This window comes from Panicum hallii, chromosome 8 (genome assembly GCF_002211085.1).
Source record: "Panicum hallii strain FIL2 chromosome 8, PHallii_v3.1, whole genome shotgun sequence".
NCBI lineage: Eukaryota > Viridiplantae > Streptophyta > Magnoliopsida > Poales > Poaceae > Panicum > Panicum hallii.
Genome location: NC_038049.1, coordinates 37,395,807 through 37,415,240, shown reverse-complemented (window position 1 = coordinate 37,415,240; position 19,434 = coordinate 37,395,807). Strand labels below are relative to the sequence as shown.

Here is a 19,434-nt window from a genome sequence, read left to right as displayed (position 1 = left end):
GCTCTCATATACAATCTTTGCAGATGAGGAATAAGTGGAAAATAACGAAGGATCTTACGGGGAAAACGCTTCTGTCCACCACCAGTGACAACAGGATCATTCTTTTCTGTACCCCCAGTCTCTTTCCACGTAGACTCACCACATATTGGACAGTTATCCTTTTCAGCATAATCCCCACAAAATAACACACAATCATTCACACATGCATGAATCTTTTGGTAGTCAAGGCCAAGATCTCGAACAACCTTACGTGCTTTTTCCAAGGAAGTTGGGATACAGTGGCCATCAAGAAGCACAAGCAAGAACTAGCGAAGTATGTGTTCCAAGCCATTGTTACTAATACCATGCATGCACTTAATCTGAAATAGCATAACAATGAAAGAAACCTTTGTAGTCTCCTTGCAACCTGGATACAATTCCTTCTTTGCCTCTTCTAGTAATTGATAAAAAAATTTTGCACTCTCATTTGGCTCTTCCTCATCATTTCCTACGACTTCTCCATGTATAACACCGCTGATCAGTGAAGAAACCAGTCTGTGGGAACCATCCGCATGACCTCTTATGCCTTCATCAGCGTTGTCCCTCTCAACTAAAGGCTGGCCATTACCTTCTCCTGGGATGAAACTATCATCAAACCCTCTTTGTGCCACGTGAGTTTGAACCTCTCTTTTAATTCGATAAGACATGCAACGGCATCGAGTACATGGACATGGAGCAGTTTCTTCTTTAGATGTGCCTCCAAATATACTCTGAATATAGCTCTTGTATCTTGTTTGCCATTCAGAAGTAAATCTGGACATACGCATCAAACCTCCTATCTTCATCTGACATTTTTCACACTATAAAAGATCAAGAACAACACAATCTGTCCAAAGAACTACTCCCTGCCATGACCATGAAGCTATATAATAAATAGCTATTCTCAAGCAAAATTTACAAACCGAAAAGTTCTCCAACTACATGATTAACAATGTGACAACAACCAATAGAGAAAGAAATACCTGTAACACCCCAGATACTCCCATACCTGGAGGCTACCCATCTAACCACTAAATTTTACTAATTGAGAAAATTACTAAAATTTTTGGCAGAATCTCCCTTGTATTTCGAATGTCCAGGAAAATTATAAACCCACAAGAATACCCACTCGAATGATATATGAGCAATAATAAAGCATCGCAGCCCAACCTAACCAGCAATTAGTAATATTCAGGCATGAATTTGCAATCTAGAAATTTTTAATTTTGCTTACAGATTGAACTTCATAAATCTATCTACAAGTATGTGGGAACTAACTAGAGATCACCTTTGCAGCCAGGAACAGAAATCGCAAGGAATTGGATGAAGTCCCACCTTTGCTTCTTCCTTCCCCTGCCTTGTTTCTCTCTTCTCCTGCTCGTGTCCTTCCTCTTAGCTTATCTGATTCACTTTCAGAATGTGGCAATGAGTAGCTTCTAGATTAGAAATAATCTGCTGTTAATTAAAAATAATTAGGAATATTCTAACAATATCAGAACGTAAGAAATTAGGTGATCAAGCAAATGTGGCTAGAGAGCACGGCAGATCGACATACACAATTAACCAGTTGAAATTATGTGGTTCCAAGATAGAGTTTTCCTGTATGGCACAACGTACTCGGATAGGAACGTACTTAAAAGGACTCGAATGATGGTACAGACTAAGAAGTGCAAACATCAATCCTCGTATGAGATCACATATTCCAAGATTTCCTCTTAAGTTTTAAACATCATTAAGTAAGAATAATGTCTTCTTCACAGACCATAGGATTATAGTTGTTTTTCAGAATAAAAAATATCAAGACAATCATAGAGCCCTCATAGTAGAATTGAGTAGGTGAAACCATGACAAAGAAGCATGAAACAGGAACAACAAAACATCACAGAAGAGACATCTAGGGAGTAGTCCACCACAGATTGCAGATCCATTAGGCACGAGTACGTGAATATAACTTAGCACCATTAGTTCTCCAATTGCATCAGCGTACGGGCACACACTCGCTCACGTACCTCAGCGGGTGGAGCCGTTCCTTACGTGAGTTACGGCTCGGGGGAGGCGACGTCCAAGTCCGGTACGACAGCGGCACGGAGGGTTTCCAGCGCCGGCTCGGGGAGGCGACGCGGAGGCGAGTTCAAGCAGGCGATCGTCCTGCTGATTTTGAGGGCGAGGGGCCGGAGCGAGTCGCCGGGGAGGTGCTGGCTCGGGGGAGGATGGAGCAGATCGTCGGGGAGGGGGATGGCGTACGTGTGGGCGTGCGACGGGGTGGGAGAGCGAGGACGTATGGGATGGGGGTAACTCGATCGGACGGATAGGATCATGGCACGGCAGAACGACCACGTACAGGAAGGGTTTTAGGGTCGGACGAAGGTTTTTTTCTCCCAAGTACAGCACCGATTAGTCGGGTCCCGGCGGTCCCAGGGGTTCCGCTACTATTAGATACTGTTGATAGACACGTACGTGGGTCGTTTGGGGAAAAAAAAAGCTCGGCGCCACGCGGCGCTGCCCCGGCCGGCCTGCATCACTCCGCCAGCCCCGCAGCACCGCTCTACACCTAGCCGAGAGGCCGCGGCCGCTGCCGTTTACACCCCGCACCATGACCGCCGGCGCCGCCTCAGTACGGGAAGAACCATCATCTGTCGCGTCGATGTACGCGCTCGCCGGCGACTTCCTCGATCGTGTCAAGACAGCGCTGACCATCGGCGGGCTGGCAGGGCGGCTTCGAGTGCATCTAAAGGAGGACGCTGGACGGCGCCGAGGTGGCCATCAAGAAGCTCAAGACGGACAGCCGGCAGGGTGAACGCGAGTTCCGGGCGGAGGCCGACATCATCAGCCGCGGTGCACCACCGGAACCTTGTCTCGCTGGTTGGGTACTGTATCGTCTCCGACGAGAGGCTGCTGGTGTACGAGTTTGTCCCGAACAAAACACTCGATTCTCATTTGCACGGTGAGTGACTGAAAGCTCTTGGTGGTCAGTTCTGCATGGATGCCTGTCCGACCTCCGACGTCCCTGCCATGCATGCTGAACCGCGAGGCTGCCCGCGTCGCCTCCGTGCCTTTCCTTTCGCCGCCGTGCCGTCAAGCCGGAAATCTTGCTAAGCGGCCGTGCCTGCCTGCCCATGTGCCGTGACCTCGGACCTGACCAGCCGCACGGGTTCACACACCCGGCAAGCGGCGAATGCCTCTAGGGCAATTTACCGAGCACCCTATGTGCAAAGCAGCAGGCCACCACCTTGATAGCTTCTTTTCCACTGCTGAAGCACACGCTAAACCTGAACCTCGCCACGGCCCCGACGCATCCCTGCTTCGCCTTGACAACCCTAAAGCCTATAGGTGAGTCTCGTTGCAACGCCGCCCCGTGAACGCCTGCGTGACTGGCCTTCGAGCCGCGCTTAGCCTAGGACACGACGCCGTGGGCACGAATAATCCTTACCCCGCCACCGCGGGCGGGTACGCCGGCCATACCGGGCACCGCGCCGTGCACACCATCGGAGCATGTCACCCTTGCCGCTGCCCTCGCACCCCTCGGTCACGAGCCAAGTCGCTACAAGACCCGTCAGTACCCATGTGGTTTAGTTTTGCCTCAGCTAATGTACGTGTTTGCATGTGCATGCCCTGTTCTGATCCACCTGTAACAAACATGGTCCCATTAGACTATTATTGTAATTTTGGTGATTGCATGACAACATAGTTAATAAGAATAACGAGTTTGTGAACTCAAGTTTATAGGATTTCTAGGTCCCATGGATAGAGTTCAATCCATATACAAGATGATCCAAATTGTCAAATTGTTATCAAGATGTCCAAGTTGCAATAAAAATGATATTTTAGGGGTGTCCAAATGACAGCTGAGATGGTTTGGATAAGGTTCATCATGATTACATGCGTTGGTTAAAATGACGGCATAAACTTATAACGGGTCGGTGTTTTGGTGAATTGATATGGCAATCAAGTGAAGAAATCACAGCAGCACCGGTTGATTCGACGCTATAAGAATGGAGGCGTCGGTGAAATAAGGAGATGACGTGGCAATCAAGTGAAGAAAATGACAAAGGCACCGGTTAAACCGACAGTGCAAAAGAAGACGTTGGTGCAAGCGTGTTGTGGTTATTCAGTACCCATGTTTTGGTTTCGGGAGGTTTCGAAGCAAAGTCTTCAACACCGGTTGAACCGACGGGCGTCAGTGCTAGGCGTCGGTGCAATGACGTCAGCAGAAGATGGCAGTTGAAATTCAACGGCTAGTGGGTAGGCTGTGTGTGACCGGTTGAACCGACGGTGGCGGCCAGTTTAAGCTACGCTTTATGCTTTTCAAGGAAAAAGCATGTAACGGATAGGATTGGATCTCTAGCTTATATAAGGCCTCACCCCGGGTTATTCGAGGTTGCTGGAGTTCGTGTGAAACATCCATACTCTAAAGAAGTTCTCCAAGCCAACCAAAGGGTTCATTGATCAAATCCTTAGGTTTAGCACAAGCTTTGTGAGGTGTTGTGATAGGTTAGCTCTAGAGAGAATGTGAGAGCAAGGTGTTGTGACTTTGTGCCGGTTCTTGAGTGAACCTCAAACTTGTAACTCGGTGTGCCGGTCTCTTTGAGTCTTTGTGGCTCGTCGGCAAGTCTTCGACCTTCCGGCTTGGTGTGGAGCAGCGACAACGGCTTTGTGCGGGGTACGAGGAGATCTCTCCTTTGTGAGAAGCTCCGCAGTGAAGATGGCATCAAGGTGACCGGAAACTTAGCGTAAACCTTAGTAGCGGAACCTTTGTGGCAAGTCAAGAATTGTCCTGGAAGAGATTTGGTGATCGGGAAGCAATACTCTTTGTAAGTGCTTCGACAACGTAGACTAATACCGATACCATAGGATAAATCTTTATGTCGAGAGTTTGCTTTCCCTCGTCCCCTTCTTTTAAACTTTCACTATTGCAGTATTGAGTACCTTTACATTTTTTAGTCGTAGTATCCCGCAACAACCGCGCGCCGCGCCGACGACCACACCCGTTCCCCGCACCGGTCTCGCGCTCCGGCGGCCACGGCGGCCCCGCGCGCTGGCCGCACGCGCCACCCGCCTGCCGGTGCGAGCGGCGGGCAGAGGGCGCGCTCTCTCCTCATCTGCATGTCCTAGGAGCCGAGTCGAGATCGAACTTGAGTCAACAAGCCGTCCTTCCATGTCCCGTCCTCAGAGCGCAGAGCCGAGCGAGCGCTGTTGTCGCGAGGACGCGGACAGGTCCCCACGTGAGGATCTTTATGTTTCTCCCCTGGATTGGATTCCATAATCACGGCACGTAACCCCCACCACGTCTGCCCCTTTCCTGAAACCGTGTGCGTAGCTTTTCACGCTAGGTCAAGCCAAGCGACGACGGCGGCTCGATGAACACGCCCACAGGGACCACGACAGCTGGTGACTCCTCCGACGCCTTACGCAAGCGCGTCGTGATGCCGCCTCCTTCGTCCGTGCATCCATCTTGCTTCATCATCCAACGTCTGCTTCACAAGGGAGGCGCGATCCTCCAAAGGATGCAGTTGTCCAGGAAGATGACAGCGACGACTACGGTGATGGCTCAGGGATACTACGTTTTCTCTACAGCAGGTACATACTGTATGCCACTGTTGGTGTTAGTTGGTGTACGTGATGGGTGTCGGCCAATCGATCGAGGCTTGTATACATTGTAGAAATTTCTACATGCTGATCAGATGGAAGTCTGTCTTCAAGATTAACTTTCCTGCTTAGTATAAAGAGATCTATAATGTTTATATTTGGATTAGTATATTATCTGGTTATTCTTTTCAGAAATTTTAGTTCATTCAATCATCACCTGCTGGCACAACATTTTGCCTCTACTAATCCTTTATTCTAGCTTTATATAGGATGTGTTTTTACCCAAAAATTACTAGATGATTTCCCTCTGCGTTGCTTACTTGCTATAGGAATTTAAAGGATGATTTTTGAATCATATACGCATTGTGTATGAACAAAAAGCCACACAGGACAACAGCAGTTACAATAATTATCAGTCATATTCGTTGCACATCTTAAGTAATTTAAACTTCAGTGCTATTTTCTATGCATCAATAAGCAGTCCTAATTTCATCAGCACAACCTCCTGAACCTGCTAACGTACTGTTATGCCCTCACTATTTATATTGCCTGATGCATATCTAATATACGACACTGATTTAGATCTATGTAATCTATACTAAAGATGGATGTGTGAAACATGGTTTTCAATATATTAGAAGCATTTACTTGATGTATACTTGTATAGATGTTCAGTTTTTTAAGTTTGATCAGTCCATGCTAGTAGAGAAATTATTAATCAAAGTTTCATCATAATGAGAAAAATGTTGCATCTTGTATTGAAATAATATTTTGCTAATTTTGTTAAAATCAAGTCTAAGTAATATCTTACACTGCACAATGATATTTTTCTGCTCTATATGCACACAGTGATCCATCGACGGGTGAGATATGGAAAATTTATTTCCAATGCAAGGGGAAACCTGAGGACGATAGAATTCGTCGATATTGAAGTAGACAGAGCTCATATCTCATTGTATAACCTGGTATACTTCAAAGAACAGCTTGGGTACGGAGCCAGAGACTTCTATAGATACTCTCATCCAAAATGCAGGACCTCCTTTCTTGCAGGGACCTGCTTAGAATTCAAAATATATAACCAGCCTTAAAAATCCTATTGCTAGTAACCTTTAAAATTTAAGTAGTTTGTAAAATTTTAAATTCCACTACACAGTAGCAATTCTAAACACCTAGTCCTTGTTTGGATACAAGTTCTTTTTGAGATTTTAGAGAAAAAATATGTTCTGCAAAATACTTTGGTTTTGAAAAAGCTAAGAGTTGTTTGGATGCTACCAATTATTTAGTTCTCAAACGATGTACTGCTAAGACTATAGTTTCTTTTTAGAGTTTAAAATTTTAAGAACTCCACTCAAGATCTTTTAAAACCATATATGGTTTTACATGTCTTTAGACTCAAACTGTTTCTTGATAGCATGGTTTTTCTAAACAGTCTACAATATCCAGATATGGCGTAAAGACTCATTTTGGAGCCCATCAATCTTTTGCAAGAATTTCACCAGAAGTTAAACAGCCTCGTTCCTGCAAGCTTAAGGAAAAGCAATAATGCTACGGCATTGATTCTACATGGACAGCAAAAGGACGCGAACGCAGGCATCTTTGTACGGCAACAGCATCCAAAAGTGACGTCTAATGATTGCTTGGTTTCTCCTCCTTTCCTTCCCTAGCAGTGGCAAAGGGGATCTGCTACGTACCGCTGTCACTGTCACTGGCAACAACACAAAGGACGAAGAAAGGGCTAGATGGATCATGGATGGATGGATGCAAAGTTGCAAACACCCATGCATAACCGAAACTTGTTCTGGACATTGGGCCTGTTTAGTCCACTTTGCATTTTTGCAAAATTTTACTGTAGCAAAGGAATCTTACTAATTTGAAGTACTAAATGAAGTCTATTTGCAAAACTTTTTGCATGGATGGGTTGTAAATCACGAGACGAATCTAATGATGCTAATTAATCCATAATTAAACAATAATTAGCGGATGGTTACTGTAGCATCACTATTGCAAAACATGGATTAAGTAGGCTCATTAGATTCGTCTCGCGATTTACAACCCATCCATGCAAAAAGTTTTGCAAATAGACTTTATTTAGTACTTCAAATTAGTAAGATTCCTTTGCTACAGTAAAATTTTGCAAAAATGCAAAGTGAACTAAACAGGCCCATTGTCCAAGTGACACAACTTTCCTTGCAATTTCCACTCTCTAGTACAAGTCATGGTTCATTATCTTTGAAGTGTTAGTCATTTTGGGGTATTTTTGAAAATTTAAACCCTCGGCTTACAATAAGTGTTTGGTGTTTTCAAAACTCTACCTACGACCTCGTTTTCTACAATGGGATTGCATTCGGCATACCATCATCAAAACTGCTATCACGAAACATGATCATCCCTCTACGATGCCTTTTCAACTTTTTTCGATTCATTTTCTTTATTTCCTTCTTCTTTTAGCAAAATGAACTGACCCTTGTACCCTCCACGCAGACCTTATCCTTTCTTTGCTGCTCATCCCCCTTCTCCCATGGCCGCCGCCGCCGCCGGCTGCTGCATTTTATAGCGGGATGAATCGAAAAAGGATTGCAGCGGGACGACCATATTTTATAATGGCGAAACAGCGAAATCTAATTGCGAGATGGTAATTTTGGTGATGGCGAAATTCCAAATTTCCCAGGAGCAGCCGCCGCGGCGGGCCAGCGACGTCCGTCCTTCTTGTGGGCCGATGCTGCGGCTGCGGGGCGACAAAACGTAGGGCCGGCGTATACGCGCGCGTACACGTCTCGTATTTACTACTATACACGAGCGATTAAATTCTGGGATAAGAAATGATCCAAGATGAGGAGAGAGAGGGGAGAGAGAGAGAATGAATGGGCCCGGCCCGGGATCGGCGTCAAGGTTCCCGTGACAGATCTTACCAAGGGTCCATAAATTCTGGATCTGTATTGAAAGCCCGGCAGCATCTCACTACTACTACTACAGTAGCACCCCTACAGTGTTCTACCGTCCAGACCAGAGTAGCAGTTGCAGTACGAAATATATGCACGCATGCCGGCCGTACGTGCAGCACAATTTCTTTGATTTTCTTTTTGTTTGCAGATTGGCAACAATTTTCTTTTTGAAAAAGATCAACCCTGCTGGTCATAACTCATAGGTGGTGTAAGGTCTAATGTCTTGTTTGTTTCAGCTTTTTGCTTGTGATTTTTGGTCAAAGTTGGAAAAGCTGAAATAACCTGTTTTCGAAAGTGGCTCTTAGAACGCCAAAAGCATGTTTGGAGGAACTTGCACCGGTGTATGTGTGATGCTATTTTAAGAGCTGACACATATATTAAACATTGCATTAATTAAAAAAACTAATACACAAAGAAGGTTGGTTTTTTTCCCAGCTTTTGAAAAGCTAGATTTCCGGGTGTACAAAAGGCCAGCTTTTGGGCTGCAGGGGAACGAAGCAGCTCCTCAGCCGTGCAGCGGCAGCGAGCGACAACTGCTGCCTCCTTCCTTGTGGCGCCTGTTCTGCAGCTTTCCAGTTACTCCAGCTCTGCCGCCGCCTCCTGCTGGCTGCTCCTGCTGCTGGATTCTTTTCCAGTCCGCGGCTGGCGCTGGAGCCGGGGATTTCAGCGCCATAATGCTTGCTTGTTACCAGCAGATCATCAGAGGCTGTTGCTTACCACAGGACTGTATAGCTATACGTATGCATATCATTTCTTGTATCTTTATGCCTTTGCGACGATCGCTCGTTTAAACCAGGGTTGTTCGACCTGTTTGATTTCAAAGTTCAATCTCGCGCAGGACGAATGTTCCTCTGAGCACACACGTCGTTAAAAGAAAGTTTTCCAAACCTCTATCCCAAATTATTAGTTTTTTCTTATTTTTCCTAGATATATAGATTTTGCTATGACCAGACATAAGATGTATCTAGACGCATAAAAAATTATATACCTAGAAAAGCCAAAGCGACTAATAATTTGAAACGAACGGAGTATTTGATAACATACTGCCATCGACCGCTAAAAGAGAAAAACGGCTCGCGCTACTCTTCTGAACCCGACGAAATCAATTCACCAAAGTACCCGAAACGTCAATTCATAAAGATAGCAAAGGTTATCACTAGATTATAATCAATTCCAAACCAAATACAGCCATACATGCCTATATCTACAAGGGGGTATACTCTTAAATAAGCAGCCACCTTGGAATGCCACGGAGTTGAACGGTCAACGGTATGAAACCGTTGGATTATGTGAAATTAAGATACATGCAATTTTTTTCTTTCCAAAAACCTCTGTGGCTTGGTGTTTGCTTAGGTAGAGTCACTAATTATGAAGGTATCTGCTAATTTTTGCACTTCTCCGGATGGTGGCACGTCGATGGACTTGCTGCAAGTGAAATCATTTTTCGACGCATCCAACCAGTTGGTCTGTTGGGCTTCTCCAGACTCCTCCAAATGGGCTAAATTAGTCGTACGGCCCATATTGCCCTCCTGCGCATTCATGGAGGGAGAGGCTCTTCAAAGGCAGGAGTACCAATGCAAATCATTTTTAGAAACCACACCATGGCTTACAAATCCGCTACGGAACTTGTATTAAAATCTGGAAAACGGTGACAGATTGTTAGATATTGTGCAAACGGGTGATTAAAAGAAAATTTGGCGCGCATCAATTTCCTATATCTGGAACCGAATTCAATGCTCCATATTCAAAATGTGGAAATCGAGAGGCCGAACCGAAATAACCAAGACCAAATCTAAAGTAATTAAGAACCTTAATCCGTTCCTAAGAAGTAACTAACAGAATTTAGGTCGGTTCCTTCGGTCTCTGGCGTCGGAAAAAGCACATAAAACTGAAGTGTATATATATAGGGCTAGTTTGGAGGGCCGCCGCACCTGCCATGGCGCACCACACTTTTTCTGCCGCGGGTGCGGCGGCCGTTTTGGACGCAACAAGTTAGGTGCGGTGTGACGTCCTAGGCGCCACACCAAACAGCCCCATAATCTCATTACAATTTTGGCCCATATAGCCCAATACACACTTTTTCTAACCCTAGCTATCCTAGTACACTTCTCCACCCCTTACCACACTCCAATCCCTACCCCTTGCCGCCTCCCCACCCAACTCCGCCACCCAATCTCTAACGACAATAACGCCTGGCCATGCCTCCATCCTCCCACCAACAAGGCCTGTATAGGCCATTGATTGTGCTTGCTCCGGAGATTGCGACTCCAACTAAGCGTGTGGCCGGCGAATCTTGCAATAGTGGCCTAACCTAACACCCTGTGACAACCATGTGGCCATGCTTACTTCCGCACTCGGCAGCACAGTGCATGGTGGCAGCCCCGTTGAAGGACGAGGATGGCAACTGAACTAGAAAGTGAGGAACACATGCATTCAAATTCGGTGAATTCTGTTGCCGTGAATTACATAACTCCGTGAATTAAATGCATGTATTGTTCACTTTTCGAGCACCAACATTGAAATGACAAATATAGAAGTCAAGGCTCTGCCGCAACCGCCGCGCCCAGGTTCCTCGATGCCATTGCCACTTGGGACCCTCCTCTCTCCTTTTTGGGTGGTCTTGTCGGCAGTCAGAGGAGTGGGGACCCGTCCTCTTTGTAGATCTAGCTTTTTCTAGAATTAGGTTCCCTACTGACATCAGCAAGATGGTGGTGACACCAACGTTTCGGAATAAGGTCTCTCCAGTCCCTCCCTACCTCGACAGCGTACGATCTGGACCAACAAAGGGCTGGTGAAGGGGTAGGTTCTGCCATATCTCTAGGTTTCTTTCAGATCTTAGTAGTTGGTGTAACAAACAGGGGATGTAGTTAGGTGACTTTTGATGTGCCAACTTCAATCTCTTCCTTCAGTTTGTTCTACGGCAAGATCCAGATCCGCCAACCCACTATTCTAGTGATCAGGATTAGACATGATTTAATTGGATTTGGTAATGGGGTTAGAATTTCACTTGATTTAATTGGACTAAAGTACACATGACAAAACAATCAAAGTGATATCTACCCAATTAGTGATTCGTGTTTTGTGTATACCAATTTTTACTATATGAACATATATTATTCATGTGTAAAAATAATTTATTCGTGATGTGGACTTATTTTCCTATGTAGAATAATTTATTCGTATACAGAGTCACTTTGTTCAATTGATGGACAAATTTATTCGCAATGTTAAATTATTTGTTCATTTTATAGAATAATTTGTTCACTCGTACTAATAATTTGTTCATCACAGGAACTTAGTTGTTCTCTATGTTGACCATTTTTTTCACGTGCGGAGTTATTTTGTTCTCTATGTTCACAGGAACTATTTATTTATTTTGTAGACTAACTTATCTGGGTGTGTCTGCAGTTAACCTTGAAACCAGTGAGATATTATCTAGGTCACCAATGTAAGAAGGTGAACTAATTAAGGCTGGCACTAAGCGGCCCATAATATGCAATTTTCTTTTCTATTATCTTTATTTTTCTGATCGGATGGCATGAAGAAATAATTCATGATTGTAATCGATCTATACGATAAAAAATCTAAGAGAATAGACAAGGATACTTTAAAATGCAACATGCTCTTTAACCGAGCCTCTCACCGTTAACAAGGATATGTTTAATGAGGCCATATGCATGGGATAAAAAATTCAAAAGGAACGACAAGGAATTTTAGGAGGAATAGACAAGGAATTGATTCAAATGCAATATGATCATATTTTTAGTTGGTTAGGTTTATAATGGTGGGACCTGCTCATCAGTTTCGAGTTGTTGACTTGGCCCTGGTGCTCATATTTTTTTAAAAATTTGTTCTAAGAATCAAGAAGACTATACTTTCAGCAGTAGGCACATGCCCATCGACAATCGTCATTTGCCAATGACTTCATCAGTTTTAAGATATACAGCCTATTTTATCAGAAGTACTTATAGGTTTAAATTTGTGTGGGTGTATTTTTATATATGAATGTGCCTACATGTATGTTAGTGCCAGTGTTCGTACTGCATGTTTGGGGGAAAAAAATCTTTCACCGTTGTAATGATAAAATTGTTTGTCTTCTAGTGTCTCACTTGCTTGTTGTTCATTTGTTGACCTGAGCTTTACGGATTGCGAGACACGTCAGGATAGGAAGCACGAAGTGCTACAGACATGAAACACTTGAAACATTAGATCTGGGCCTCAAGAGAAAAGGAACCAAGCAGCAGCCCAGTACTTGCGGACTTCACGCGGACCGCGGAGGCTCCTCTTCAGGTGACTGTACGAATTTTTATCACTCGAGTGATATCCAACCGCACCCGGTTCCACAGCATCCCATGACGCTCAACCTTTTCTTACCCGACCTAGGTTGACAACACCCCCCCCCCCCAAAAAAAATCGAGAGATCAAATCGAAGTAACCAAGATCAAACCTGAAGTGATTGAATTCATTCTTAAGGAATAACTAACCAAATTTAGATCGGTTCATTTGGTCTAACACATCGTGAATGCCCAAATGAAACCAAAGTATATTGTAATCGCATTAAATTTCAGCCCAGACGGCCTAACACATACTTTTCTAACCCTAACTATATATAATCTTAGTCCTATTCTCCACCCCTTGCACCACACTCCAATCCCCACCCCTGGCTGCCTCCCCACCCAACCCGATCACCCAAACTCTAGCAATAGCGCCGCATGGCCATGCCTCCGTCCTCCCACCAGCGAGGCTTGCATAAGCCATCGAATGTGACTGCTCCGATGACGGCGACTCCAACTAAGCGTGTGGCCGGCGGATCTTGCAATAGCAGCCCGACCTAGCACCCTGTGATGGTGAGAACCATGCGGATGCGCTTACTTCAGTACTCGGCAGCCCAGTGCGTGGTGGTTGGTCTAGTGAGGGGCGAGTATGACAATATCAGCCAGAAAGTGAGGAACGCATGCATCCAATTCAGGGAATTCTGTTGCCATGAATTACAGAATTCTCAGAATTGGATGCATGTATTGTTCACATTCCGGGCACTGAAATGCAAATATAGAAGTGCTTTTTTCAAGCCCACTAAGCTGCTGCGAACAATGGAAGGAAGAAGATGATCTCAGAGATCTTGAATGTAATTTTATTTTTTTAGAGTTCGTTTTGTGTCAAGTTAGCCTTTTTTTGTGCCGGCTTTTGTTTTCGTTGATTAATATTAGATATGAGACACTCTTCTGGGTGTCTTTCTAAAAAAAGAAATCAAGGGTCCACCAAACTTTTTAATAAAAGAATAAAAAAGCAAATACCAAACTATGGATCTTTATATTCAGATCTGCAAATTAATTGGATACATATTACCTCTGATGGTCTATATCTTTATTAGCAAGAGTGATTCGATACTGAGACTTGCACATTCTACAAATAGAGTTGTTTTTGACTTTGTGAACCTTAAACTTGTTATTTATTCTATCCTCTATTTTTTCATGACACACTTATTCAAAATGCCATAGCAAAGTTGCTGCGTATCCCAAAAAGTCCTAATTTTTTTTGCATCCATGATACGGAAAATCGAAGCAAAGCATGCCTAAAGGTAATCCATTTAAAATCCAGCACCATACCACAAAAACGAAATCATTTTGAATCAGGCAGTGAATGACTATGGTATGATGATATACATACCAGTAACTTGAGTACAGCAGAGCAGGATTAGACATGATTTAATTGGATTTTTTTTGAAGGGAAGATTTAATTGGATTTGGTAATGAGGTGAGAAGGAATGGGATCAAACTGACCTGATTGTCAAACTCGTTGATGGTGGAGGATGGCCCCACCAAATCTACCCATGGGTCGGGGCCTTGGAGAAAAGGGCCCAGCCCATACCTTCGGAGAGCCCAAGCATATCATTCTCCATCGATGCAACTCGGGCCTCTCCTCCTAGGTCCGCTCCCAATATTCCCCTATGGGCTATGGAGCTAATTAAACAAGGGAATCTTTTTCTAAAAAAGGAACCTCCTGTTTAATGTCACTATCTTTTTTTTTAAGTAATGTGACTGCTCTATCAAATATGGAAACGGCTGATCACAAATATTTGGAGCACATCAATTCTCTTATTCGTATCGTTTGGTATTCAATTTTTGAAACTGATTAGTAATTTTTGGAGCACATCAAATCCAAATTTACTACCCCATTTACTCGCGTGCACATTAATTACATTGGCCTATAAATTCCCCCCCAAGGCGCACAAACCACAGCAGCACAGCTTAATTTGCATCGATCAGCACTCCCCCTCAAAACACACACACTGTAAACTTGCGAAGAGATGGACGCGACGCCGGCGGCGATACTCGTGGCGTGCCTGCTGCTCTCCACGGCGAGCAGCTCCGGCGCCGCCGCCGCCGGCTGCCTGCCGTCGAGCATCGTGGTGACGCAGTCCGGCACGGGGGAGTGGGCGCACGGGCAGCCGGTGTACGCGGTGGCGGTGCGCAACACGTGCGGCTGCGCCCAGTCCGACGTGAAGGTGGACTGCGCCGGGTTCGACACCACCCTGGCCGTCGACCCCGCGAAGCTCCAGCCCTTGCCGGCCGGCGGGCTGTGCCTCGTCAACGGCGGCGCTCCGGTGGCGCAGGGGCGGGACGTGACGTTCAGCTACGCCTGGAGCAGGCAGTTCGGCTTCCGGCCGGTCTCGTCCACGGTGGCGTGCTAGTAGAGGATCAACCGGAAATTGTTTTGCCCAAGAAATTGATGGCCGCGTTCTAAAATCTCATATGTACCCAAGAAATCGAGCCTTGATTATGCATGATCCAGTTGAGCTGCCTTGATTTTATATATATTGCATTGTCGCTAGAAATTTTATTTTTGAATTTCAGACGACAGAAAAGATTTATTTCTGTTACCGACCCGCTGAGTTTCGGCCCACCAGTCACTAGACGTCAAAGCCGGCCCACAACCCCAATCCCTTCACCAACACGAGCGCGCTCCCCTTCCCGCTTAAATCCCGCCCGAATCCCACTCGGCCCCATCACGCCCGTCCCTTCCCCATCCAACGGCCCATGCAACCCTCCCCGAAGGCGGTTTCCCTCCCACCCCGTCCCTCCTCCCCGCACGCGGTCCACGAGCACCACGCCTCCCCGCACCGCCATTAACCCGTGCACCGCCCCCACGGGTCCACAGCGCCCGCAGAAAACTCCCGCTGGCCCCCGCGGCGCACGCTGGGCCTATAAATATTGCCCTCCCCCTTCCCGTTCCCAGCAGACGCACCCCCTCCCTTTCTTTTCCCCATCCCAAACCGATCTGCTCGGGGTCCGGGCTGCCGGCGCCGCCGCGCGCTCGTGTGGGGAGGAGGACGGGATGGACGCGCGGTTCCCGTACTCGCCGGCCGAGACGGTCAAGGTGGAGCTCGTGCAGTTCGGCGTCCTCAGCCCCGACGAGATCGTAATGCCCCCTCCCTCCCTCGCTCGCCCCACCTTATCTGCTTGAAATCGCTGTTCGAATTCGAGCGGGCTGGGTGGTTCGGGGTGATTGGGGTGGGCTCGTGGGTGGTTCGTAGCTTTCGGGTTGCTGCGATGAGCTTCGATTTGGTGGGAGGAGTTCACTTTGGATGTAATCTGTGAGGGGTTTGAGCTTGAGGGATGCTTGCTTGGTTGAGTTGGTGCTCTTCTAAATTTGACTAATCCAACCCAGAACGTATTCAACTGAACGACCTCGTGCCCTGAAAATTTAAGAAAAACTGAGGGAAATAACGTTATACTGTTGCTGTAACTGCAGATATATGGTTTGGTTTGAACTGATTTCACTTGTCTGGGGGGTGGAGTTTCAACTTAGCACTTGTATTCTGTACTATGAAATTGAACCATTCTGTACTGCGAAATTGAACCAACTTGAGAATGTAATAATATCAGTGAGATGGGAGGTTGCACTTGGTTTTACCGTTTTATGCCCTTCCTATTTCGGCAGGTTGAGGAAAAGTGCTGTACAATTGCTGTAACTGAGGAGGTTTGTGTGGTTTGGTTTGAAGTGATGTGCACTTAGCATAGATGGTGGAGTTGGAACTTCTTGTACTCTGTGTGAAATTCAATAGCACTTCTACTCTGTACTGCAGAATGTAACCAATCTGAGAGAAAAATTGCACTGTCATGACTTGTTACTGGAGGGTAAACTTTGGTCTTGTGCCTTCCTGTTTGTGCATATCTATATATGGATATAGTTATGAACTAGACAGTCTACAGTGAGTTTGATTAAAGTTTAATTGCAACTGGAAGTCTAAACTGGAAAGTACGGAAGAATGGTATATTTGACTATAACTGCTCCAGTACAGCTGAAACACAACATTAATGTTACATAATCATTAAGTGCCACTGGTGATGGGTTTAACTGTTTCCCTCATTAGGCTCCACTAATGTTAGAGTTTAATAGTTTGCCTTATTAGGCTCAGCTTCAATAAAAGAAATGTTGGGGCATTTACAGTGCCTGGACAAATTCAGGGGGTGTTATTTAACAGTGAATTTATATCTCTGTGTGTCTTTGCAGAGGCAAATGTCGGTGGCGCAAATAGAATATGCAGACTATGGAGAAGGGGAAGCTGAAAACCGGTGGGCTTAGTGACCCTCGGATGGGAACTGTCGACCGAAAAATCAAGTGTGAGACATGCATGGCTGGGATGGCAGAGTGCCCAGGCCACTTTGGTCACCTTGAACTCGCCAGGCTGATGTTCCACATTGGGTTCATCAAGACTGTACTTTCCATCATGCGCTATGTCCACTTCATCTGCTCCAAGATCCTCGCTGATGAGGTATCCCTTGGTTTTACGCAGGAGGTGTGTTTTCTTTTTACCCGAATATACTGAGAGGAGTCCTGATTTCAATTTGAAGCACACTGAACACATAAGAGCCTTCTGTATCCTGACCATGACATTAATGAATCAAATTATCTTTTTGTTAGTACCTCATTAAGCTCTGTTCAGGGTCTGATCTTGTCACAGTAGGCATGTCTAACAAAAATAAACTGTAAAGACAATGCGATAATTAACACAGACTGACATTGTTTTAGCTGTAATCTATGATCCGTCTTAAGATACATCTACAAGCAGACTACTCTATTATCTAATATAAGACTCATGCAAAGCTTAGAAGCAGACTATTCTTAATATATTTTGCATTCGTGATATTACCCACTCTAGCCACACAATATCTGGTATTTTGCATAAAAAAATCGGAATAATTAAATCTTCTGACTATGACACAACTCTGGAGCTTTTCACATAGTTCTTGTGTAGCCGTTGTACATGTTTAGCCATTCTGCATTCTCATCATGTTTTTAACATTTTATTTGACATGAATGCTCATGTCACAGGATAATAACAAGTTCAAGCAGGCTCTGAAAATCAGGAACCCAAAGAATAGGTTGAGGAGAATTTATGATGCTTGCAAGAGCACAAAGTTCTGTGGCGGGGGTGATGACCCTTGTATTCAGGAGCAGCAAGATACTGATGAGCCTGTAAAGAAAAGAGGCTGTTGTGGTTCTATGCAGCCAAATATTATAGTTGACGGTATGAAGATGGTTGTGGAGTTCAAGGCACCAAAGGAAAATGATGATAAAGAGAAATCCTCTGAGCCAGTGGAAAGAAAGCAGATTCTCTCTGCTGAGAGGGTATATATATAACCAGTCAATTCAACAAGTTGTTCTAATAAAGTTACTGCAATCATTTGTTTTTCTTACATGTCTTGTTTGACCAGGTCCTTGAAGTTCTCAAGCGCATAGGTGACGAGGACTGTCTTCTTTTGGGCCTGAATCCCAAATTTGCCCGTCCAGATTGGATGATACTCCAGGTTCTTCCAATTCCTCCACCTCCTGTTAGGCCATCTGTCATGATGGGCACTTCTTCCAGAAGTGAGGTGAGCTTAACACCACTAGTTATTTTGTGTCCAGCGATAAAGTGCATGGATGGATTGCAATTTCACCTTTGCAGTTCACTATTATTTTTCTTGGCCTTTCATCTGCTTCTTACAGGATGATTTGACTCATCAATTAGCTATGATAACTCGGCACAATAAAAACTTGAGAAGGCAAGAGAGAAACGGAACTCCAGCTCACATTATAACAGAGTTTGCTCAATTGTTGCAATTTCACATTGCTACGTAGTTTGATAATGACCTTCCTGAGCAACCCAGGGTGAGTTATCTAAAAATTTGTTCTTCATGTTATTACTTATTAAATCAAATTCTCAGTTGTTGCAATATCACATTTCATGTTACTTTTAATATCATGCTAAGTTATCATTTTCTGTTTCACTTCCCCACACCCTCAAATGATCAGGCCACACAACGGTTCTGAAAGGCCTATTAAATCAATTTGCAGCAGGTTAAAAGCAAAAGAAGGCTGGGTTAAAGGAAACTTGATGGGGAAGCGAGTTGATTTCTCAGCCCGCACTGTTATCACACCAGATCCAAATATTAACATTGATGAATTAGGTGTGCCATGGAGTATTGCTTTAAACCTGACATATCCAGAAACTGTCACTCCATATAACATTGAGAGGTAAACCGCTTTACTGTATTGAGACATGTTACATAAATGCTGTATTTTGCTGATCACTTGCAATGAAATCGACTGACCTCATGATAAAAGAACTCGTAGAATATGGGCCTCACTCTCCCCCAGGGAAGACAGGTGCAAAGTACATTATTAGGGAAGATGGTCAGAGGCTTGATCTTCGTTATGTGAAGAAAAGCAGCGACCTGCATTTAGAGCTTGGTTACAAGGTGAGCACTGTAACACCCTAAATTTTGCAAAGTACAAAAATTAAATAAAATGATAGGTTAAAGGAGTCATAGGTTTCTGATAAATAATTTTCTTCTTAAGTATAAAAATGAATATAGGAAAAAACCATATGATTGTGCATTTC

At 44.8% G+C, this 19,434-nt stretch overlaps 2 protein-coding genes across 2 annotated transcripts; both read left to right on the top strand.

Moving 5' to 3' along the window:
• The first annotated feature begins 14,853 nt into the window (after nt 1-14,853).
• On the top strand, nt 14,854-15,237 carry LOC112903767 (TPD1 protein homolog 1-like). The gene has a single exon (XM_025972974.1). It carries the CDS (start codon nt 14,854-14,856, stop codon nt 15,235-15,237), a length of 384 nt encoding a protein of 127 aa, XP_025828759.1.
• Nucleotides 15,238-17,224: 1,987 nt separating this feature from the next.
• LOC112902903 (DNA-directed RNA polymerase II subunit 1-like) lies at nt 17,225-18,955 on the top strand. Its single transcript, XM_025972096.1, has 5 exons — nt 17,225-17,346; nt 17,883-18,179; nt 18,266-18,424; nt 18,540-18,701; nt 18,888-18,955. Exons 1-4 carry the CDS (start codon nt 17,239-17,241, stop codon nt 18,669-18,671), a joined length of 696 nt encoding a protein of 231 aa, XP_025827881.1. The 5' UTR covers nt 17,225-17,238; the 3' UTR covers nt 18,672-18,701; nt 18,888-18,955.
• Nucleotides 18,956-19,434: the final 479 nt, after the last annotated feature.

Excerpts from the sequence above, each read along its gene's own strand:
- LOC112903767 (XM_025972974.1), top strand. The coding sequence starts at position 14,854 with ATGGACGCGACGCCGGCGGCGATACTCGTGGCGTGCCTGCTGCTCTCC.
- LOC112902903 (XM_025972096.1), top strand. The coding sequence starts at position 17,239 with ATGTTCCACATTGGGTTCATCAAGACTGTACTTTCCATCATGCGCTAT. Across the intron at positions 17,347-17,882 it reads CCCTTGGTTTTACGCAGGAG|GATAATAACAAGTTCAAGCA; the intron begins GTGTGTTTTCTT and ends CTCATGTCACAG. Across the intron at positions 18,180-18,265 it reads AGATTCTCTCTGCTGAGAGG|GTCCTTGAAGTTCTCAAGCG; the intron begins GTATATATATAA and ends TTGTTTGACCAG.